At 42.3% G+C, this 25763-nt stretch overlaps 1 protein-coding gene across 2 annotated transcripts in view; it reads right to left on the reverse strand.

Moving 5' to 3' along the window:
* The window catches only part of rusc2 (RUN and SH3 domain containing 2), a 62727-nt gene that overhangs the window by 32235 nt on the left and 4729 nt on the right, over positions 1-25763 (reverse strand). For both annotated transcript variants that reach the window (XM_080432199.1, XM_080432198.1), the window contains exons 2-5: positions 5573-6003; positions 4084-4727; positions 1852-2248; positions 583-1093 (exon numbers count right to left, since the gene is read on the reverse strand). In XM_080432199.1, the coding sequence (XP_080288325.1) occupies positions 583-1093; positions 1852-2248; positions 4084-4727; positions 5573-5794 (1774 nt within the window). In that variant the 5' untranslated portion in view covers positions 5795-6003. The remainder of the gene's footprint in view (positions 1-582; positions 1094-1851; positions 2249-4083; positions 4728-5572; positions 6004-25763) is intronic.

Raw genomic sequence — 25763 nt, forward strand, 5'->3', positions numbered from 1 at the left:
ACCGAAACATATCGGCCGAAAGACACCGAAACATATCGGCCGATATCACCGAAAGACACCGAAACAATGTTATTTAAAAAAAATCTTGGAATAAAATGTGGATTATTATTATTATATAATTATATAAATGTTTACATTTTACAATCTTTCAGCAGTCAGTCTGGAATTAATGTATGGATTCAAAAGTGCTGAATAAATGTTTTATGGACCCATAATAGTGATTATTATTTAAGTTAAGTTTTGCCATAATCATGTCTTTTGCCAATCAGGTAGCTGATCAACATTGGAAAACAAATAAATTCATTATATATACGTATATATATATTTATCATATTCGGCCTTTCGGTATTCGGTTTTCGGCCAACTGTTTTCTATTTTCGGCATTCGGTTTCGGCCAAGAATTTCCCATTCGGTGCATCCCTAGAAATGACCAAACCTGCCTACTTCATAGGCAGGTTTCTGAACTGTCCATAACCCACCGATGAGACACTGAGCGAACTAGACGGAAATGGCGGCATCTTATAATGAGCACTAGTGAAAGTGCTCTTTGAATAAAAAGGCATCAAATGTACAAGTCTCCACTTGCCTTAGACGTTTCTCCAGCTCCCTCTTCCTCCTCCTCCTCCTCCACTCCGCCCTCGTCGTCGGGCCACCGTCGGAACAGGTAGTACTCGCCGGGCTGGGGGGTGGGGGTGGGGCTGCTCTTGCTGTGCTCCTCGGAGCAGCTGGTGACCGAGGAGCCCACGGGGCTCGGGGACGACTGCGAGGACAGGTCGCAGGTCACCAGCTTGTAGTAGTTCTGCGTGGCCACCACCAGCCGCGCCTGGCTCTGCAGACAGGAGGCCAGGTCGCCCGAGGAGGAGCCGGAGCCGCCCGAGTGCGCCGGCGGGTGGTACGAGTTGCAGTTGGCGTCCAGGTCCAGCGCCCCCTGGTGCTCGGCGGAGCAGGAGCAGGTGGTGGAGGAGGTGGACGGGAGCGGCTCGCGGAGGAGGACGGGGAAAGGGTTGCGGTGGAGCGAGGAGGGCCGCTGCTGCTGCGGGGGAGGTTCGGTGGGGGAGGTGTGGAGGTCCAGGTAGAAGGCCTCTCCGCGGGGCTGTCACGGTTACAAATTTAAGTTGACGATTAATTGTCACACTAATGATTGCGGTTAACGATTTAATTGTGTTTTGGCATTGAACATTGGAACATGTGAATACAATAAAAAACATTTCTGTTTGCCTCGTAATAAAAAAATGCACAGGGCAGATATGACAAATTTAAAAAAAAATCACACCCTGTGTGAAGTGGGCGGTGTCTTGCTAGCTAATCACAATACTGAATGGAGTCAACCAATCATGTACAAAAAATAAACACATTTATTGAAACACTCTTTATGATGGAAGAAACCATAACTTGAAAAAAACAATCTTATGTTTTTTTCAAGTTATGGTTTCTTATATAGGGCTATGCACATGTGTCATGTGACACCGGCCAATCACAGTCCTGAATAGACTGTGATTGGCCAATCACGGTGCATTGTACAAATTGTACAAATAAAATTGTACAAAATTGTACAAATATCCAAACCTCACTTATAGGGGCGGTTTCACCGGCCAAAAATTACTGACATATTAATTCATTTTATAATTAAAAAAAAGGTAAAAAAATAGCGGAAATAGTTGCTCTATACACGAATCCACAGAGCGCTGCCCTGTAGGCAACCATTGCTGCGGTGTCCGACTCAGTCAGCTGCTGCTTTCTGTATGAAAATGTTTCAACATGGTAACGATCATGACGATTATGACAACATAATCGAGATCATCTCAAATAATTGCGATTAGACGATTATGTCATAATTGTGAACCGGCCTACCTCTCCGGTCGACGACTCCCGGTGGCCCCCCCCCAGCCCCAGGGTCTCGGAGACGGAGGAGGTGCAGGAGTGGTCCGTGGAGCTGTTGAGGTTGGTGGTGGTGGTGGGCCCCGGCCCCCCCCCCGGGGCCGCCACGAGAGGCTTCTCGGCCGGCACGGCGTTGTTCATCTTGTTGTAGATGGCGCTGAAGTTGACCAGCACGCCGTCCGAGCTGTTGCAGGACGAGTCGCTGCCGTAGCCGCCGCCCTGGCCGCCTCCGCACTCGGAGGAGAAGGGCTCGGGGAAGGCCTCGGGGAAGTGCTCGGGGTAGTTCTGAGAGAGGCCGCAGCACGAGCAGCGCCGGTGGTGGGCGGACGTGCTGGACGAAGACGAGCCCGTCTTGCTGCTCCGCCCGCACCTAGGGGCCGTCCCGGTTACACATTTAAGTTGGCGATTAATTGTCACTCAAATAATTGCGATGAACGATTTAACCCATTAAGACCTGAGGCCGCTTCTAAACATTTTCTAAATCCTAACAGTTTTTCGGGAAAAAAAAATGTAAAAAAAATAATTTTCACGATTTTTCAAAAATAGCAGATCTACAAGCTCGTAGCGCGGCACTCGGTGCCGCGCTATGAGCTTGTATATCTGCTATTTTTGAATAGCCTAAAGAAATCTAAAAGTGACACAGATGCGTTCCAGGTATTAATGGGTTAATGGACCCTTCGCTAAACCCCACCCCAAAAGCGATTGTCCAATGCTAGCTTAGCAACCGCTGTTAAGCTGGCAAGCTTTCGTCACCTGTCATAGCTGTTATTTCGCCCGCGCACACACACAGTCATTTGCAACTAGGGATGGGTATTGGCAACAATCTCACGATACGATACGTATCACGATACTTGGGTCACGATACGATTATATTGCGATACGCATCACGATACTTGGGTCGTATCACGATATTGGGATATATTGCGATATATTGCGATATATTGCGATATATTGCAATACATTGCGATATATTGCGATATATTGCGATATATACATATATCACAACTACATATTGTTTATATATACACTACATATTGAGTAGCTGCAGATCTGTGATAGGTTCTTTGAATGTTTTTCATAAAGCCTGTATCTGAAAAAGCGATACAGTATACAGTATCGCGATACAGTATCGTGAAATAAAATATCGCGATATATCGTGATATCGATAATATTGCCCATCCCTATTTGCAACATAATAGCAAGAATAGGAAATACCACGATAACGCAATGGTGACTATGAACCAGCAACAGATTCCACGTACCCAAACCCATTGGAGGGTGCTTTTCCCAAGCTGAAATGGCCGTGTTGTTGAACACATACACAGCTTAACGTCTTAAACGACTCACTCGCCCAGGTGGTGTCAATAATACTAATCACAGTAATCGCAATCTGGGAACCCAGAACCAAATGAGAAGGAAAAACAGTGCCCTCTGCTGTTTGTACTATCTCACTTGGCTCTGGGACAATGAAGACGTAGCACCCGTGTGCAAGGAAACCGGGGTTTTGGTCTGCCTTCAGCGTTTCACTTCCGGTGGTGCGACTAGGTTTTCATTCCCACTAACAATATGTCTACACGGAACACTAACACCACTTCTCCCAGAGAACATGGATCGTTTTGGTTATAAGCCCACTTGTTTCTATGATGAAAGAGCAAGTTAAAATGTGAGTATCTTTTCGTGGTTTTGTCTGCTCCGCGGACACTATTGTTAAATTAGTTTCGGTTGGTTTCGAGTGGGGAATGATCGGCGGACACGTAAATCCTGCCGACTACATTTGATTGGGTAAAGCGCGGCCTGCTTCCTGATCTGAAGGCACGCCCACTTGTAGCCCAGTGTGTACACGTTATGACGAACCTTCGCGACAGATTCCAACGAAGAGCAGAATCTGTTCTTGAGAGATTAGCGTAATCGTAACAAAATTCAGAATCACAGTGCTGCCTGTTTCGGATTCCGCACGTTAAAGTATATTAATTAATTTGTTCGTCTATTTATTAACTGCAACTGTAGTCTTACCCTGCGGTACATGAAAACTCCTGTTACAGTCACACATGGCAGATATGACAAATAACTGAAATATACAAAACTTATTGACAAAAAAAATTAAAAAAATTAAAATAAAAAAAGCTTAAAATGGCAGATCTACAAGCTTACAACGGGTCACGATAATCGCGATTAGACGATCATGTAATACAGGCCTACCCGCACCTCATGAGGTGATCCTCATCCTCTTCGTCGTCGTCGTCGCCCCAGTCCTGCTCGCCGCAGTCCATGGACATGTTGGAGCCGCTGCTCCCGTGGCGCCGCTGGCCGCTGTTCAGCCCCAGGAGGTCCAGCTCCTCCAGGTGGGCGGAGAGGTCGCACGCCATGGCCCTCAGGGACTCCCGGCTGCCTCCTCCTCCTCCTCCTCCTCCTCCGCCCCCCACCACGGAGCCCCAGGGCTTCCCCATCATCGCGGAGCTCTGCAGGAGGAACGGCTGCGCGGCGAAGCCCAGGTCGTGCAGGTGGAACGGCGCGATCACGCCGTCGAGGGCCGCGTCGAGGGTCACCTCGCCGTGGAGGTGGAAGGAGGAGTCCTCGAAGTACCCGCTGAGGTTGTCCCCGTCGTCCTCGTCCTCCTCTTCCTCCTCCTCCTCGTCGTCTTCCTCGGCGTTGAGCAGGAAGGGGTTGTGACGCAGCGGGTTTCGGTTCCGGGTCTTGTTGGTCCGGGGCAGCGTGTGTGCCGCAGTCATCAGCTGGTCCTCCGAGTTGCTGGAGGCGAAGGACGAGTCGTCGCTCGCCGTGCTGCCGCCGCCGCCGCCTCCTCGGGCGTTTTTCCTGGCGCCGCGGGAGGACAAGGACCCACTGGCGGTCTGTATCGGAATCAGAATCAACTTTAAATTGTCACATTAGAGGTTTACGCGTCTAAAGAAGTGGGCTTTTTTTTGTGCAAGCTCCATCATTCGTCGTCAAAAAGAAAGAAATCCAAGCTATGTACGTGTACATTTATACATATAGCATGAAAGAATTGCAGAAATGTACATAAATATTAGAGGTGTGCATTGGCACTGCCCGCACGATTCAATTCCATTGCGATTAACCTTGTAATAATTTGATTCGATTGGACGATGCATCGCGATGCATCACACTTTTCTAGATTACTGCACAACATGGCAACTTTCTCATCAGTCAATAATACAAGCAGTCAGATATACTGAACAACATATACATCTGGCTGCTGCTCTGTGCAATTAGCAATAGATAAAAATAAAAACATTTTAAATCATAATCGTCCAAGTCCGCATCACAGTTGACACCACTAACAAATATACTTACTTTTTATTTGACACTATAACTACAAACTGCAATTATTTGAAAACTACTAGTTACTTTGTAGATTTAGATTATTATTACAAAACACACATTAACACTTCAGCCCTATATATATTTTGGCCATTTGAAAATAGCAGATCTACCAGCTCACAATGCGACGCATTGTGAGCTGGTAGATCTGCTATTTTCAAATGATTTTTTATACATTTGAAAACTCGTGAAATGGAATATTCTGCATAACGAGTACTTTTGCTTTTGGTACTTTTTAAGTACGTTTTGTTAATTTTGAATTCCGGACTTTTACTTGTAACAGAGTATCTCTACATTGCAGTAGAACATAGACATGAGGTGCAAAACGTAGCAGGTAGGTACTGTATGTACGTACCTGTATCAGGCTACTGAAGACCAGGGCCTCTCTCTGCAAGATGTCCCTCTCGGGGAGGGAGGTGGTCCGACTCAGGCCCAGGTTCTCCGGCGGGCTGAAGGGGTTGCCCCTCTTCATGGACCCCCCGCACCCGCCCTGTCTGCCCCCCGACACCTGACAGTGCACCAGGGGGATGTGGTGCACGATCAGGGTCTCGCCGGACAACTTGGGGGCGCTGTCCATTCTTCGGGGACGGATTTTGGACGGATTGGGAAGGGATAAAAAGGTATACAGAGAGGCAGAGTATTTGGGGGAAGGAAGGAGGTTACGGGACAGGTTATGTTGTTGTTGGCTTGTCTTCAGACACGTCCTGCCAGGCCCAGGGCTGTGACGCCGCCTGGGCTTTGGAAGGAGAGGTCGAGGAAGTCCACACCGTGGTCCGAGTGATACATCTAGAAGAGAGAGACAGAGAGAGACAGAGAGAGAGAGAGAGAGACAGAGAGAGACAGAGAGAGAGAGAGGTCAGATGCAGTGGCGTCAAAATACTCTGTTACAAGTAAAAGTCCGGAATTCAAAATTGTAAAAGTACAAAAGTATTGGTATCAAAATGTAGTTTAATTACCAATAGTAGAAAACTACTCATTATGCAGAATGTTTTCAAATGTATTAAAAAAAAAGATGAAACTATGTGGTAGGATGTACACACTTTCTAAATAAAGAATTGCAAAAAATATATATATATAAAATCTTTTGAAAATAGCAGATCTACAAGCTCACAATGCGTCGCATTGCGACGCATTGTGAGCTTGTAGATCTGCTATTTTCAAATGGCCGAAACGTATATAGGGCTTAAGTGGTTAATGTATGTTTTGTAATAATAATAATCTGAATCTACAAAGTAACTAAAGTTGTCAAATAATTGTAGTGGAGTAAAAGTACAAAATCTTCCTCTGAGATGTAGTGGAGTAGAAGTAAAAGCACTGACAATTGGAAATACTCCAGTAAAGTAAAAAATACCTCAAAAGTACAGTACTTGAATAAATGTGCTTAGTTACTTTCCACCACTGGTCTGATGTAAATTACACCCCAATCTCTCTACACAGCCATCTCCTCAATTTACTAAAACCACTCATGAATGCAATCATGTGAAGGCCTGTCACAATTATTACATCATCGTCTAATCACAATTATTTGAGATACTCGCAATTATTTTTTGCATAATCGTCATAATCGTTTCCATGTTGAAACATTTTCACACATTTCGGAATATTAAAAAATGCAGAAATAGCAGATCTACAAGCTTACAACGCGTCACAAAGTGACGCGTTGTATGCTTGTAGATCAGCTATTTCTGCTATTTTTACATGTATAACATTAATAAATATGTCAATAATTTCTTTGTATATTTAAGTTATTTGTCATATCTGCCCTGTGGATTTTTTTTATTACGAAGCCTAAATGGCAAACAGTAATAAAACATGTATTCATATGTTCTAATGTTCAACGCCACAAACACAATTAAATCGCTCATCTCAATTATTTGAGTGACAATTAATTGTCAACTTAAATGTGTAATCGTGACAGCCCTGATCATGTGGATCTGGGGATACACATGGGAACAGCGTAACTCCTACTTCCTGTGACCAGTCTGTGACCTCAGTCATCTATGATGTATGACTCCAGAGGTTTCAGCCCGGTCAGAGCCCTGCTGACTTCCATTATAGAATTAAAGTTGAATATTCGAATCACACACACACACACACACACACACACACACACACACACACACACACACACACACACACACACACACACACACACACACACACACACACACACATTACATTACATTACATTACATTACATTACATTACAGTCATTTAGCAGACGCTTTTATCCAAAGCGACTTACAATAAGTGCATTCAACATAGGTAGGGAACGAAAACTACTAATCACCAGAAGTCTGAAGTGCATTTTCTGCTAAAACAAGCAACCAAGAGTATACCTAGCGCTAAGGTAAAAGTGCAATATATCAGCTACCTATTTCCTTAAACAAAATAGCTAAATCAAATGAGCAGGAGCTAAAACAAATAATTGTATCGACTAAACAAGATCCAATAAAACAATAAAGCAAGCGTTCGTACAACTAGTTAACAACAAGTAGGCCAGGCAAAGAGGAAGGGTAGTGTTTCCTGAAGAGGTGGGTTTTCAGCCTGCGGTGAAAGATGGGCAGTGACTTGGCAATGTAAACGTATGTGTTCTCATGCCAATAAAGCCCTTTGAATTGAATTGAATTGACTCTGCTGTCCTGACATCTCACACTCTCTCTCACACACACACACACACACACACACACACACACACACACACACACACACACACACACACACACACACACACACACACACACACACACACACACACACACACACACACACACACACACACACACACACACACACACACACACACACACACACACAAATAGTGACGCCAGAGTGAAAGTGGTTAAGGAAGACAGAGAGACAAGTAAAAGGAATTATAGAACAAGCTCACAACTCTATAATTCATTAGGATTACAGAGTTGAGAGCTTGTAGATCGGCTATTTTTGAAAAATAGAATAAAATAATGATGAAAATGATTTTAAAAAATCTTGACAATTGTCACCTATAATGATGACCATGCCCAAAACAGAGATTCCACGGTGAAGGTGGTTAAGGAACACGGACAGCCAGTAAAGGAAATGCTATCCGTTCATTGTAACACTGTAAGCCAAGTTAAAATGGCTTGGAAGTTTCAGACAAAACAATGACAACTGGCCGGATAAATTTGACTCCAGCGACCAGTGCTGCATGAGTCAGCAAACAAAGGAGCACCAGCCTAGTAATTACAGTAGTATTGTAATTACTACTTACAGTAGTTCCATAGCCTCAGTGTAAAGCCTCCATTCCACCTTGTCTCTCTGTCCTCTCTCTCTCTCTCTCTCCATTATAGTTTTAGACACGATAGGAAGTTTCCATGTACTTGTGTGGATGCAGGGATTACGGGCGACAGGTGCCAAGACAGAGATTAGAATGAATGACAACCAAATCTCCCCATAATCCTGCCCCTACACATATTCAATGAACTCTAATCTCCGTCTCACTAGGTGGATTAATCCAAATTATAAAAGCATATTTTGATTAGAGCCTGACCGAAGGCAGATATTTGGGGGGTTGGATTTTGGAGAGTCCTCGACCACCGATTACTGACGTTTTGCACTTTCTGTGCAATCTTGCCATGTGTTCAAATTCGCCCAAATTATAAAATATTCAAGTAAAGAAACGAGACAAGTCGGTGTGTGTGTGTGTGTGTGTGTGTGTGTGTGTGTGTGTGTGTGTGTGTGTGTGTGTGTGTGTGTGTGTGTGTGTGTGTGTGTGTCTGTGTGTGTGTGTGTCTGTGTGTGCGAGACGTTTTGCACTTTTTGTGCAATCTTGCCATAATGTTAAAATTCGCCAAATTATTAAATATTCAAGTAAAGAAAAGTATTTTGTGTGTGTGTGTGTGTGTGTCTTTTCCTCTAAGCAGAGACGAGTGAAGAGTCATAGGAGAACCCACAGCTGGTATCGATAGTGCAGCAAATGAGTAATGCAACCGTTTCAAATATTCAGAATCAATATGCCGCGCCTATTGAAACATTCATATTTATGACAACACTAACCCCGATTGATTCACAGATTAGAAATGAGTAAACTCAATGGCCAATGTGAAAGTAGTACAACATCCTCCACTACAGCACTGACGGCACTGAATTCAATCTTTATTTAAGACCCAGGGAGATCCATATCCACAATTATACAACAATAAATGTATTAAAATAAATAAAAAATAATGCAAATAGCCCACATTGTTCAGTTTCTGACATACAAACATGTGCGCCAATGGTTCCACAGTCTAGAGGTGAACCTGGCAGAACTGCGTGTGGGGTCCGTTATGACAGCGATGATGTCATTTACTGACTCAGATGCCTAACACATAAACCTATACATAAGGTTACGTAGCACAGCAGAGCAGGTGGGTACCCCGACACTAACAAACATCTGGCTTGCACTGGAGCTTCTTGGAGCTCTCAGCAGCAGCCTCATACAGTCATTATAGGCCACTGTGAGGCCGTCTGATGCTGCCTTGTCTGTAGCGACCAGTGGTGGAAAGTAACTAAGTACATTTACTTAAAGGTTTCATGACATTCATGTTTACACCACATTCAGAGTCTTTGTCCTGGTCCTTCAAACGTGTACAAAAAGTTTTAACTGAAAATTCCACTCCAGTGATTCACTGTAGGTGTTTTTGTCTCACATTTCTAAAGCCTTTTCAACTGCAATGAAAAAAGAAATCTTTGCCTGCGGGTGTCGCTGGTGAGGGATTTTGCCTGTCAATCATCGCCTCTGCTCCGCCCCCCCCAAAGGAAAGGATAGGGAAGGGGAGGGGCGAGGAGGAGAGTGGGCGGGATTAATCGACTGTTACCTCACTGTCGAAGGGCCAAGCTCAGATTACTTTTCAGCCTAATTATTCAGAAAACACCAGACCACAGAAAATCCACTGAATGTTCAAAGTTCCGATTTTTTGGGTGTAATTGAGGTCATAAAACCCCCAAAAAAACATAAACAATAAATAATGTGAAAATGAATGTCATCGAACCTTTAGTACTGTACTTAAGTACAATTTGTATTTTTTGTACTTTCCAATACTTTTACTTCTAGCCCACTACATCTCAGAGGCAAATATTGTACTTTTACTCCACTATAATTATTTCTCTCTAGTTACTAGTTACTTTGCAGATATAAATTAGTTACTTTGCAGATATAAATTATTATATTATAAAACATACATTAACCACTTCAGCCCTATTTTATACATAGGCTATTTGAAAATAGGCGATCTACAAGCTCACAACGCGTCGTGACGCGCTGTGAGCTTGTAGATCTGCTATTTTCAAACACTTAAGTACTTTTACTTTAAGTATATTTTGATGCCAATACTTTTGTACTTTTACTCAAGTAACATTTTGAACACGGGCCTTTTACTTGTAACAGAGTATTTTTATATTGTGGTATTGCTGCTAATATCTGAGTACTTCTTCCACCACTGGTAGCGACTCCAAAGGTGGGCAGTATACAGTGGTGTGCAAAAGGATCTAAAGAGAGAGATCTTCACAGGTACTGAGCACATGCTAAATTTATGACACAGCATGTTCGCTTGGGCATTCAGCTTTTTACTGCTCCTAGTTGTTATAGGATGGGTAAAAAGCAGAGGACGAATTTCACCTATGTAATATACATACATACACATAATGTGACAAAAATAACACCCCAAAGGAGTGGGGACTATTCTATTATATTCTAGCTTGCGCCGCTGCCTATAGAGGTCCTTGTCATCTGAAAGGTCATTGGAGATAATATGGCCCAAATAAGTAATCTCACTGCACACACTAAGGGCAGTGCCAGCCAGATAGAAGTCAGGAAACTATTAGAGCACCGAAGTCTGACGTGATTTACACATCCTAACTGGGACGCGGTTTTTACCCCCGTTCTGAATCCCCATAGACGTGTTTAATATCGCGTCAAATAAGAACTGTGTTCCAAAAATAAACAAGTGACCCCGGCGGTTTTACTCTTACGGATATGAAGCATCAACTGACGGTGAGAAAACGCTAAAGTTACTTCCAACGAATTAGTTAAGTTTTCCCCAGGAAAAGGGAGAAATATGAGTGACTGACTATCATAAACGATACAGAGCCACCTCCCTGACAATATCGCAGAGACAGTTTTTTTTTTTTCGGACCACAATTCTTATATGAGACGATTCTAAGATGACCCAATGTTATTCTCCATAGAGAAATTACTTTACCAACCAGGGGATGGACGAGTGACGTCAGGACTTCTGTACTCTATACTGTTTCCTAACTGCATACTAACAATGCCTACATTGTGTTTATGGCAATACTTTTTTAGATCACCATTATTTTTTTTATAAATGTCCATTTATATATTAATCAAATGAGCTATCAAAGTGATCATATAAAAAAAGATGTGATTGGAAACCGTACAGAGGGTCCTCCTCTGGAGATGTGTCATGTTTCAGTCTCAGTGAAGAGACGGATGGAAGAGGGACAGACACGTCAGGAGACCATAATAAAACCCTTGCCCCTGGATATTGTTTAAAGCCCCAGTGTGTTTATAACCAGGCTAGTTCAGCTGTGTTATGTTACCTGTAAACCGTAGCTCTATTGACTTTTTATTTGTTTATCAATAAAACAAATCTATTGCATGGTGGGTGCTCCTGAAGTTTTGATGATGCTCCTAACTTATTTTTTTTAAGTTGGGAGCATCAAGTCAAGATGTTAATGTGGAGCCCTGACACACAGGCACACACAGCTCATGCTGCTACGTGGTCACTGGTCAGGCAATCTGGGAACCCATCGCCAAATGAAAAGGAAAAACAGCGCCCTCTGCTGTTTTTTACTATCTCACTTGGCTCTGGGAGGAAGTCGACGTAGCACACGTACGCAAGGAAACCGGGGTGTTGGTCTGCCTTCAGCCTTTCACTTCCGGTGGTGCGACTATGTTTTCATTCCCACTAACAATATTTCTACACGGAACACTAGCACCACTTCTCCCAGAGAACATGGATCGTTTTGGTTATAAGCCCACTTGTTTCTATGATGAAAGAGCAAGTTAAAATGTGAATATCTTTCCGTGGTTTTGTCTGCTCGGAGGACGCTATTGTTAAATGAGTTTCGGTTTGTTTCTAGTGGGGAAGGATCGGCAGACACGTAAATCCCGCCCACTACATTTGATTGGGTAAAGCGCGGCCTGCTTCCTGATCTGAAGGCACGCCCCACTTGTAGGCGAGTGCGTACGCGATATGACGAACCTCCCCGACAGATTCAAACGCAGAGCAGAATCTGTTCTTCAGAGATTACTGGTCAGGAAACCAAACCACCTCTGGCCATAACACAGGACGAACAGTCTGCATAACCCCGGAAACGCCCTCGTGACATGAAAGTGAAACTCATGAATAGTGGGAACGTTTTACCATAGTTCAGTGGTTCTCAACCAGTGGTCCGGGGACCACCAGTGGTCCTTGAGGAGTTTAGGTGGTCCCCCAGCTAAATGATGGAGAGCTGGTAACCAAATGGACCCTTATTGCTGTAGATCTTTAACTCTTTGAGAGCGTAAAATGAAACCAAATGCACCTGTAAGCGTCCATTTGTTTTCATTTTACGCTCTCAAGAGTTAAAGGGATATTTCACTTTCAAATAAACTTTTGGTCATTTTATCATCTACTCAGGCTTTTGAGCCCCCCAGACCGTTTTTAAGTTGCTTGATTCAGTATTTAGATATTTGATATTCATTTTATCAGACACGCCCCCTTCCTATACAAAAAAAGTTTTTTTTAAAGTGAAATATCCCTTTAAATTATTGTTAAACATCTGCATTAGTTAATTTACAAGAAGTCTACAAAATTAGAGAATATAGAAGAAATAAATAATTGTTATTTTGACAAAATCGTATCCAACGATAAAATATTCTCGGGTCTGAGGCTAAATCTCATCGAACGGTGGTCCGTGGCTCAAATGCAGAGCAGGACAGGTTACAATCTTTCTTGAAAGGATATAGGATAGGTTTTGCCAAAATACAAAACAGAGAAACGGAAAGATAATAAAAGATAGACGGTTTCTTTCTTCTCTGGCTGTGGAGCGCGCGCTCAACCCTGACATAAGACTGTGCGTGACTGGACTGCTGGAAAGAGGTGATAAATGGAAACGCATTTCTATAGCGCCTTTATCCCAAGTGCTTTACAATGTGCATTGCATTCAGTGGTGGAAAAAGTACTCAAATTCTTTACTTAAGTAAAAGTACCAATACTGCAATATAAAAATACTCCGTTACAAGTAAAAGTCCAGAATTAAAAATGTACTTGAGTAAAAGTACAAAAGTATTGGCATCAAAATGTACTTAAAGTACCAAAAGTAAAAGTACTAAATATTTGAAAATAGCCGATCTACAAGCTCACAACGCGTCGCGCTGCGACACGTTGTGAGCTTGAAATTGTACTTAAGTACAGTACTTGAGTAAATAAGGATAAGGATAATTCCTTTTAACAGGTCGTTCATGAAAGTCCTTGCGGTCTTGTTTCCAATGAGAACCTGTGAGCAATTGGGGTTAAGAGTCTTGCTCAGGGACAAATTTCATATCATCGGCACATATGCTGGGATAGCCTGGAATCGAACCTGGGGCAACCAGGGCCAGCTGGTTCCCTAGGCGGGCTCACTAACCACTCAGCTATGGCCGCCCTAAATGTACTTAGTTACTTTCCAGTTTCCACCACTGATTGCATTCACCCAGTCACACAGCGACAGTCAAGGCAACCATGCAAGGCACCAACCTGCTCGGGAACAGTTAGGGTTTCGGTGTCTTCTTGCTCAAAGGCAGTTTGACACAGGAGGAGCAAAGCAAGGGATCGAACTGGGAACCACTCTGGCTCCCAGGCAGGGGACTCTACCTCCTCCTGAGCCACTGCCACAGTGAATACTGGGATTTACTGTAGGGCTGGGCAATTACCCGAATATATCAAAACCGATATTTAGAACCAATAACCTCAATCTTGCTCCTAGGTTAATTGAATAATCAAGAAGCAGTTTTTTTTTTCTTATATCAACAAATTGACACGAAACGATTTTAATCGTTTTTTTTTATAATCGACTCAATTGATTAGTCTGATTATTACCCTCTTAATCAATTTCACAACACGTCGTAGATCTGCTGTTTTCACAATATATTGTTTTCTGTTATATCGCCCAGGCCAGCCCTACTATACTGTGATGTTTACTAAAGAGGAGAAGGATACAGGGAGAGATGTGAAAACTACTGTAGAGGGAACAGTTCTACCAAATGGGGCAGGCTGTGATTGGAGAGAAATTCAGTGTTATTATCTTACTGAAAACGATAACAATGTAATTTGTCATAAGCCTACAACCAATTTTCGCTTTGTGCTTAAACGTTTTGGACCTACAGACAGAACAACCAAAAGACTGACTTATACAAGCTTTGTGATCACATTTAAATCAAACTAATGGCACTTTTAAACTAGTTGAAATGAACAAATATAGAGCAACTGCATGGCCTACTTCTCACCTGAAATGTCATCAGAAATAGTCTTTGTTGGACTGAACAGATTCAAACAGATTCAATAGAGATTGTTTCATCAGCGTTAAAAGCAAGGGGCCAGCTTATGAGTTGTAAATCGAGGCTGTAGGAAGTGACAGTTCATACATTAGGCATGTCACTATGACTCAGACATAACCATAAACAAACCCGATATGCCCATATATAGGCATTTCACTATGACTCAGACATAACCATAAACAAACCCATTATATGGGGATTTGGTTGTCCAGAGCCACAGATCCGTCCCGCTATGCACGTAATATGGTCATGTGCATATATGGGACGGACCGACTTCAAACTTGGCGTATGCATCGGCAAGGACTCGAGGGAGTGCGGTGCTTGCCGCAGAGTTGTCCAGAACTGCCGATCCGACCGATATGCCCATATAAGGGCCTATAGATATCCACAGTCCAGAACCGCCGATCCAACAAAGAGGTCTCCATATATGGGAATAAACGGTACACAGGTAGATCTCCATATAAACAAAAGGGACACAGACAGGTACAACGAGAAAACTGACAAAGCCCACGACACTATGACTCAGACATCGGTCGGATTGGCATAACTTAAGTGTGAGGGCCGCATAGCTGCCCGAATGTCTAGTACAGTAAATGCACTCAGCAGGTATTATGGCAGTCTGTCCATTAGAACTTGAGATCAAATACGTTGTCCTCAGTGCCCTCACAAGCAGCGTTAAAAACATACTGTATCCTTAAAGGGATATTTCACTTTCAAAAAAACTTTGGGTCATTGTATCGTCTACTCAGGCTTTTGTGACGGTTTTTTAAGTTGCTTGATTCAGTATTTAGATATTTGATAATCATTTTATCAGACACGCCCCCTTCCTATACAAACCCATTATAACTTCAAACTCCATTTTTAACCTGCTAGATTCATCAAAAACACCCGTCCTTGGTTCTGGTGACTCACCCTGCCCTCCTGGGATAGCCTGGAATCGAACCTGGGGCAACCAGGGCCAGCTGGTTCCCTAGGCGGGCTCACTAACCACTCAGCTATGGCCGCCCTAAATGTACTTAGTTACTTTCCAGTTTCCACCACTGATTGCATTCACCCAGTCACACAGCGACAGTCAAGGCAACCATGCAAGGCACCAACCTGCTCGGGAACAGTTAGGGTTTCGGTGTCTTCTTGCTCAAAGGCAGTTTGACACAGGAGGAGCAAAGCAAGGGATCGAACTGGGAACCACTCTGGCTCCCAGGCAGGGGACTCTACCTCCTCCTGAGCCACTGCCACAGTGAATACTGGGATTTACTGTAGGGCTGGGCAATTACCCGAATATATCAAAACCGATATTTAGAACCAATAACCTCAATCTTGCTCCTAGGTTAATTGAATAATCAAGAAGCAGTTTTTTTTTTCTTATATCAACAAATTGACACGAAACGATTTTAATCGTTTTTTTTTATAATCGACTCAATTGATTAGTCTGATTATTACCCTCTTAATCAATTTCACAACACGTCGTAGATCTGCTGTTTTCACAATATATTGTTTTCTGTTATATCGCCCAGGCCAGCCCTACTATACTGTGATGTTTACTAAAGAGGAGAAGGATACAGGGAGAGATGTGAAAACTACTGTAGAGGGAACAGTTCTACCAAATGGGGCAGGCTGTGATTGGAGAGAAATTCAGTGTTATTATCTTACTGAAAACGATAACAATGTAATTTGTCATAAGCCTACAACCAATTTTCGCTTTGTGCTTAAACGTTTTGGACCTACAGACAGAACAACCAAAAGACTGACTTATACAAGCTTTGTGATCACATTTAAATCAAACTAATGGCACTTTTAAACTAGTTGAAATGAACAAATATAGAGCAACTGCATGGCCTACTTCTCACCTGAAATGTCATCAGAAATAGTCTTTGTTGGACTGAACAGATTCAAACAGATTCAATAGAGATTGTTTCATCAGCGTTAAAAGCAAGGGGCCAGCTTATGAGTTGTAAATCGAGGCTGTAGGAAGTGACAGTTCATACATTAGGCATGTCACTATGACTCAGACATAACCATAAACAAACCCGATATGCCCATATATAGGCATTTCACTATGACTCAGACATAACCATAAACAAACCCATTATATGGGGATTTGGTTGTCCAGAGCCACAGATCCGTCCCGCTATGCACGTAATATGGTCATGTGCATATATGGGACGGACCGACTTCAAACTTGGCGTATGCATCGGCAAGGACTCGAGGGAGTGCGGTGCTTGCCGCAGAGTTGTCCAGAACTGCCGATCCGACCGATATGCCCATATAAGGGCCTATAGATATCCACAGTCCAGAACCGCCGATCCAACAAAGAGGTCTCCATATATGGGAATAAACGGTACACAGGTAGATCTCCATATAAACAAAAGGGACACAGACAGGTACAACGAGAAAACTGACAAAGCCCACGACACTATGACTCAGACATCGGTCGGATTGGCATAACTTAAGTGTGAGGGCCGCATAGCTGCCCGAATGTCTAGTACAGTAAATGCACTCAGCAGGTATTATGGCAGTCTGTCCATTAGAACTTGAGATCAAATACGTTGTCCTCAGTGCCCTCACAAGCAGCGTTAAAAACATACTGTATCCTTAAAGGGATATTTCACTTTCAAAAAAACTTTGGGTCATTGTATCGTCTACTCAGGCTTTTGTGACGGTTTTTTAAGTTGCTTGATTCAGTATTTAGATATTTGATAATCATTTTATCAGACACGCCCCCTTCCTATACAAACCCATTATAACTTCAAACTCCATTTTTAACCTGCTAGATTCATCAAAAACACCCGTCCTTGGTTCTGGTGACTCACCCTGCCCTCCTAATACGTGAGGGGGACGTGTTTTTTCGTTAACTTTTTTAATTTATTTTTTATATTTATTTTCAAAAAAAAGAAAAAGAAAAAAAAAAAAATCAATGAAAAAAGTAATCGAAAAAACACGGCCCCCTCGCGTATTAGGAGGGCAGGGTGAGTCACCAGAACCAAGGACGGGTGTTTTTGATAAATCTAACATGTTAAAATATCCCTTTAATTTCACCTATTGACCTGTCAAGGAGCAGCATCTTATATCTATCTGTTTATTGTTGACAACCATGTAAGTATGGCAATATTACTGTGGGAGACCGAGTGTGTGCAATGCAGTGATTGGGTTATCAGAAACTAAATGTCTTTAACCCATTCAATCCAGGTACACATACTGTGTCATTTTAGATTTTTATAGCTATAACCATTATTTTATACTTTGGACAATACAAAAATAGCAGCGCTACAAGCTTGTAGATCTGCAGAAGATTTTTAATTTTTTGCAAATTTGTGCAAATCTTTCAATATACAGTATATGTTTTTTACTCAAGTCTTTCTTCTTAAACTTATGTTGCTATAATATCAGTGGTGCTTTAACTTTTTCATGTCAAGGACCCCACAAAATGATGTGTATTTGGCCGCGGACTGCCATCTAAAAATATTTTGTTCCAGGAGCAAAGATTTGAGTCAAAATTGTTCCCTTTAAAATATACATATATTCAAATATTTATTATCACGATTTTTCCAAAAATAGACAAAGTATAAAATATGGATAAAGAGGTTACACAGATGCTTTCTCGGTTTTAATGGGTAAAGAGATTAAAAGTTGGGTCAGGTCAGGTTGCATAATGACTAGGTAGGGGGTTCTGGTTTCGTACGTTGTTGTTGCCCTGGCATTAGCCTAGCTTACTGTGAATGTTGTCTGGCCCTACATTCCAGTCAGTATGTTCATTGAAAACAGAAATATCTACTTCAAAGAAAGGACATTGGGCACACCTAAATCTAACACACCCATTATTAAATATATTAGCTGCAGCTCCGCTGCATACATCACGGTGTACTATAAAGCAGTGGTTTTCCAAACTTTTTCATGTCAAGGACCCTTAAATTGATATGTATTTGGTCGTGTAGGGTTGGCCAACCGGTAACCATTAACCGTTAACCGTTAAGAAATTGGCCACCGGTTAACACTAGCGGCTAATGGTGAACCGTTAAAAAAAAAAAAAAAAAATGTAAGGGTAAAAAATGTTTCTAATTGTTTTTTTGGCCAAGTCTACACCTGCAACCACGCGTAACTTCCACTTTATTCTTCTTCTTCCTCGTCTTTGTATTGGTATTGTTTGTGTTGGAGCGCCTCAGTGCGGCTGCAGAGTTCATGTGCAACCTCTTCCAGAGAGAGATAGAGACACTAGAAACTCTGCTGGAGACACAAAACAAACGGTGTAGACTTGGCCCTTTGAAATAAATATATATATATATATATATTTTTTTTTTACACAAATCTTTTCTTAACGGTTATCGGTTAATTAATCGTTAAGGCCTAACGGTAACCGGTTAATAAAATGTCTCCATTTGGCCATCCCCCCTATCTGAAAATGTCTCTGAATTTTTTAAAGTGGATGATGTCTGCTATCTATGGTAGGGAAGAGCACAAGACAAAGAATGGTTTTATAACCCAGCTGGTCCTGCCAGAGAGCACACGTTGAAAATGTGATACTTTGAAAAACAAACCAACCATTTCTCAGTTTCTTTCCAGATAAGCAGATTATGGAGGATCAAATAACTGGGTGACAAGGACAAAGAGGGTCTTGTCTGACCAATAGGATTCAATTTCATCACAACAACAATGACGACAAAGTCAGCCAATCAGGAAAGAAGACTCTATTGGGGAAGGCTATCTAGGTCCAGCACACGGAAAAACACAAACCCCAAGTTAATCCCAGAAACCAAATGGACCCTTTTGGGTCTGTAACTCTGAGGGTGTACTTAACCCATTCAATCCGGGAACGCATTTTTTTTTTTTTAATAGCAGATCTACAAGCTCATAGCGCGGCACTCGGTGCCACGCTATGAGCTTGTATATCTGCTATTTTTGAATAGCCAAAGAAATCTAAAAATGACACAGATTCCTCCCGGTCTTAATGTCTTAAAAACGGACCCTATACAGGTCCATTTGGTTCCATTTGTACATCCTCAGAGTTAAATGAACACTGAGGATTATAATACAGTGTGGTGGTTAGTGATGGTGACAGCGACAATGGGAGTTATCCTTGTCAAGCCTGTTGATCTTATATGACCTTATGTATCGTCACGACGATGGTGTCATGTCTGCCTCAGTCTACCCAGAACAAACTGCGCCGTCACCACAAACCCATTGGTATTGTCCTCTGCTCATCCATTCTCTCTCTCACTCTCTCTCTCTCTCTCTTTCTCTCTCTCTCTCTCTCTCTCATCTCACGTCAGAGTCTATTGAGCTGCTCATCCGGGGGTGAGACACTGAGACGGTTCCCATAAGTCCTCGTCTGTCCCAGCATCTAGGCTAAAGACCAAGGGGTGACAATGACTTCACTGTGTCAGATCAGACACGTTCAATGCCATCTTCTAAATCACTGATTTAAAGGAGGAGTTCACCCAAAAAATGACTTATTTTCTATCAATTGCACACCCCATGAAGCCTTGATTCCATGGATTCTTTTTAGTTTTTGTCGCATTCCTAAGCTAATAATTTGATTCCCGTCTCCTACGGCTAATGTATCCGGTAGGAGACACAAAGTAGATTATTTGTGTCTCCTACCGGAAATACACACGGCCATCAAATTAGTCTTAAGAATGCCACAATAACAAAAATAAATCCATGAAATCAAGGCTTCATGGGGTGTGTAATTGACAGAAAATTTTTTTTTTGGGGTGAATTCCTCCTTTAAACATGTTCTTTTTATCATTTTAGTTATTTGCTTTATTCGTTTGTTTATCTCGTCTCTGTCATCTCCTTGCTTGATGTACTCCTAATGTACTGTTATTGTAGTTTTATGTTTATCGTGTTTACTTGTATGCTCTAAAGCACTTTGTAACATTTGTCTCAAAAAGTGTTCCAAGCACATAAATAAATAAAATAAAGTGTGTGTGTGTGTGTGTGTGTGTGTGTGTGTGTGTGTGTGTGTGTGTGTGTGTGTGTGTGTGTGTGTGTGTGTGTGTGTGTGTGTGTGTGTGTGTGTGTGTGTGTGTGTGTGTGTGTGTGTGGTGGGGTAACTGAATGAGCTTTTGTTGTCATTCAGCAGAGAAACAGAGAGCAGAATGAACAGAGCAAAGTGAAGTGTCCTGAACAGAAACTTGAGGAGTTCTTCTTATAGCGTCATGTTATTTCACATGACTAACATTACTATTGTTATTTAAGAAAGTATACCTTACTTATATGCTAAGTGTATAAGTACCCACAGAGCAAAAACAAAAACAAGAAAATCGTTTTTTCTTAAATCTTGTACTCGGCCGACTTTGATGAAGTTAAGTCAGGGTTATGTTCAGGGAATTGGTGCAAGTGTAGTAAACATGATATGTGTACCATAAATGCATTCAGAGCTTGCAGATCTGCTATGGTCAGTGTGCGACACCGCCATGCAACAAAGTACAAATCAGGCACTCTGTATATTTCAGTTCTACTTGTTGCATTATCTCAGAGTGGGTTTGCTTGATTTGAACCGTCATCTCCTCTTTTTGTTTGCCTTCAAGTGTGATCGCTGCCACTCACTCACCAGAGCTAACGTCTCATGGCATATTAGGCTGATTAGTATGGTGGTAGCCTGGGCAGCATATCTTTTCGTGTCTATGATCCGGTCGGGAGCGGAAGTAACTCTACGTCACCAGGCGCGTCATCAGGTGGCCGGATGGGCAGATCCGGAAAGACGTCACCCCAAAATAGGTCCGTCCTAATAAAATCCTTGATGCAGCATAGTTTAGCTTATTTTTTAAATATAAATGTGCGTGCACTATCCGGAGACTATTTAGCGTCTGTATTATCCCACGGGGAAATTCTATTCCATTTAAATAGGGATTGGGGAACCAAAACAAAGCGGCACCGCAAAACCGGATGGGCAGAATCCGGAAAGAGATTATTATTATTTATTTTTTTCAGTAGGCGTGGCCTAGACCGGATCATATGGGTCTTTAATAACGCATACCAGGCTTTCCTCCAAGGTGGAAAGACTGGTGACGTGAGGTTAGGTGGTGCTAGTCGAAGGATGAACGCATTAGCGTTCAGTCCATTCATCTTTGAAATGCCAGTTTTCAGGGTCCACCTTTCTTTTACTGAAGAACTTTGTGCATGCCATTTTGATGAACGTTTGATATCTAGACTTTTTGCTAAACTGATCTCAAACATAAGTCAAAGGTACCACAGATGAAGTGTGCTCTTCTGTGTGAACTCTCAAGGTAACTTCTTTTGGACTAAACCTAAACCAAATGACAATAGTGACTCAAAGCGCTGCATGCAGTGGATAAAAGGGAGATTTTTTGACTTGCAGAGTTGCGGTAGATAGATAATAGGCAACAAATAATATATAATTTGCTATAATTTGCCCAGAGTCCGGAGATAGTCTGTCTTGCGTGGCTCGTAATTTGACAATTTTTTACCAGCTTGCGTTCCTAAGCTCTGCCATTGGGTGAGCAAAAACGTACACATTATGTGACAGTTAATCGATTTAGTGGATTATTAAAAGAAGAAGAACAAATCATCAATTTCAATTCTGGATTCTCTGCTGGAACCGTTACCTCTGCAACCCGACTCCAGATAAGGACGGATGGAGATGTATACATAAAACAAATGTGCTTTTTAAATCATCCAGTTAATCAAAAATGTAATCAATAGAATAATCGCTAAGTAAGTAAATAATCGACGGCTACTGCGGCCCTATATTGAACCTTTCATTTAATAATGCAAGTGAAAGAGGGTCGGGCTCGACCTGAAACCTTGTCCAAATACGTTAAATATATAAAGTATATGATATATAAATACATCATACATCATCAGCGACAGATGTCACGGACTGGTAGAAATACAGTATTCTCTCCATTGACATGGAGTGTGTGAACCTCTCTTAGTTCAGTCATGTTTTTGTCTTCCTGTGTGTGATGATGATGTCTGGCCAGTTTCCCTGGCGCCTCTGAGACAATGGACATGGTCATCACTCACTGATCCAAATAGACACGCTGCCTATGCCACAAGTTGTCAAAGAGAGCTCAAGTAGAGGAAAATAAACAAAACAACCGTAAAGAAGTATATATAAGAATATGTCATTTAATTCAGATTCAATTCATAAGGTTAATGTGTCAGTTTAACCACTTTAATTATTGTAGAACAGTTTTTGATAATAGCAAAAATAGCAGATCTACAAGCTCACAACACGTCACAATGCGGCCTCTTGTATGCTTGTAGCTTTTCGGGGAGGGCATTTCGCAAATGTGATGTTCCTTGACATGGAAAGGTGTGTGAACCCCTGATGCTATACTGCAATATACACACATACTAACACACGCACACACATCAAACCTGTGTGTGTGTGTGTGTGTGTGTGTGTGTGTGTGTGTGTGTGTGTGTGTGTGTGTGTGTGTGTGTGTGTGTGTGTGCGTGTGCGCGTGTGTGTGTGTGTGTGTGTGCGTGTGTTACGGCTGAGCTAAAGACGGGCCCACAGCAGCACTGACCTCTAATCCTCTCCTTTCCTCCCCGCCTTCGTTATCAGAGTCTAAGTAGCTTGCAAGACGCTTGCGTAACAGTGCAATAGGGTGCCGTCACCACTGCAGTGTATCGTCAGGAATACCTAGCCACTAGCAGCCTGAATGTGGTCATCCACTATGCATCAGGGTCACGTCTTGTTTCCCAAATTACATGAACTTCAAGGCTGATAGTTTTAAATGCATTTCCATAGAGCCTGACCAATATGTCGGTTTGGATGATACAACGGCCATTTTTTTATGCCATTCGATATCGGCAATTATGCAGCCGAAGTGTCGCCTTGCAACGATACAAAACAAAAGAGAAACGGTTGCGTGATGATCGCCTTGCCTGACGGCCAACACTGCCACCTCGAAACAAGATGCCGTTAGTGATGTCATCATTTGATCTATTGCACCACCAGCCTTACAATGCAATGACACCATCGACAATTAGGCTACACGAGAAATGCCAAGGCGATGATGACACAGATGCACACACCCAGTGGTAACAACAACAACCACAGTGGCGTAGCTATAGGCAGTGCAGTCAGTGCGGTTGCACTGGGGGCCGGGGGGGGGCCATGCATGCCCTCCTGCTGTATGTAGGCGTTCAAAAGAAGTTAATAACTCATATCTACAATCAGTGTCCTGCTGCCATTTGCTATATTGAAAATCCAAACCAATCACAGTCTTTGGTCTGGAGCTGGAACTGTTGCCCCCGCGACCCGACTCCGGGATAAGCGGTTGAAGATGGATGGATGGATGGAACCTGCTGACAAGATGATATGCTTATACACCGAAGCGTCTGTCAGTGTGGAGAACGCATTTATGAGCTGTACAGCCTAGACAAGAACCTGTAAAGTTATTTGCCAGCGTGCCGTTGTATGTGGAAGGTAATAATGTACGTATGTTATCATGTATGTTTTGTGAATTCCACATTATGTGTGTGCTGCTTGTAATAGTGTGCACTGGGGGCGGGTTAAATAGCCGCCGTAACTACGCTATACTGTATCTGCCACTGGCCAAACACTTAAAATACAGTACCTAAACAGCAACATCCTCGGAGTCGATTCAAATCCACATTGTGACCTTAAGGGTTCCATGCCTTCTCCTTTGTTTCCTGTCTGTCACACCGTGCTGTTGCCCATAGCAGCAGATAAACTAAAAAAAATAATATATCTACAAATCTCCATTCAATACATTCTACAGCAGAGAGATTGAAATAGGGCTGCTGGGCGATATGGACAAAATCAAATATTACGACATCTTGTACCAAATGACGACGACTATCGGTGCTTTCACTAAATATTTAAACAATGCGATTTTTGATAATAACTAAGTGGCTAATGCAAATAGAACAGCTAGAACAGTCAGGTAAGTTCAGAAAATCACATGACTTTATTGTAATGCAACATTTAAAACCAGGAAGAGACAACCCTTACGGCTTAACACAATTCCAAAATTCCAGATGATACTGTATACTGTGAGTCTATAATCTCTAATCACAATATCAATATAATATTGATATACAATATTGTCCAGCCTGAAATGTTGAGCTGCCAAGAGTCCTAATTACATTTTGATTACTAGGAGGAATGTGTAACAATGTACCCCACTCTCTCTCTCTCTCTGGTATATTTTCTTCATTCCTTGATCTCTCCCCTCCTTGGTGTTATCCTGCTTGTCTTCCATCATGTTCTGTCCTTCCAACTCCTACTCTTCTTCTTGTCTCTGAGCCTCCCCTCCACATTCCCACAGCCCTTCTTCTCCCTCTCAACTAGGCCTGTCACTACTATTACATCATTGCCTGACCACATATATTTTCATAGATATTCAAAAAAGGCAAAAATAACAGATCTACAAGCTCACAATGTGTAGGATCATCTATTTGTGCTGTTGTTGACAATTTTGGAAAGCACAGAATTATGGAGTATATGACATGTTTTGGTACTGATGGGTCATTTATTTGTATATTTCAGTAATAGGCTTTGTATAGCTAAGTTTAGTTATGTGTCATATCTGCCCTGTGCAATTTTTAAAAGGCAAACAGATTTGTCATTTTTATGTTCAACGCCAAAAACACGATTAATATGAATCGCAATTATGTGTATGCCAATTAATGGTCAACTAAAATCCCATGGCCGTCACAGCCCATCTCTTTCCTCTTTCCTCTGTCTTTGCTCCCTGCTGGGAATAGAGGGGTGTAACTGGTCAAACTCTCTCCCACATTCTGCTGTGATGAGACAGAGCCATGATTGTTGCTTGTGTGTGTTTGTGTTACAGAGCATTAGATGGCTGTCAGAGCCGAGCCTGAGGCGGTTGGCTGCCTGCTACCAGTGTGTTCATATAATGAAGACGGATTGCTATTAACAGCTTTCATTCATTAACCACTTAAGCCCTATTTTATACTTTCTGGAAGTAGCTGGAAGGGAACTGAGCCTCCCTTGAAAGCATATTAACCACTTTCAGTCTTTTAA

The sequence above is a fragment of the Gymnoscopelus braueri genome (genome assembly GCF_963280865.1).
Source record: "Gymnoscopelus braueri genome assembly, chromosome: 7".
NCBI classification, from domain to species: domain Eukaryota; kingdom Metazoa; phylum Chordata; class Actinopteri; order Myctophiformes; family Myctophidae; genus Gymnoscopelus; species Gymnoscopelus braueri.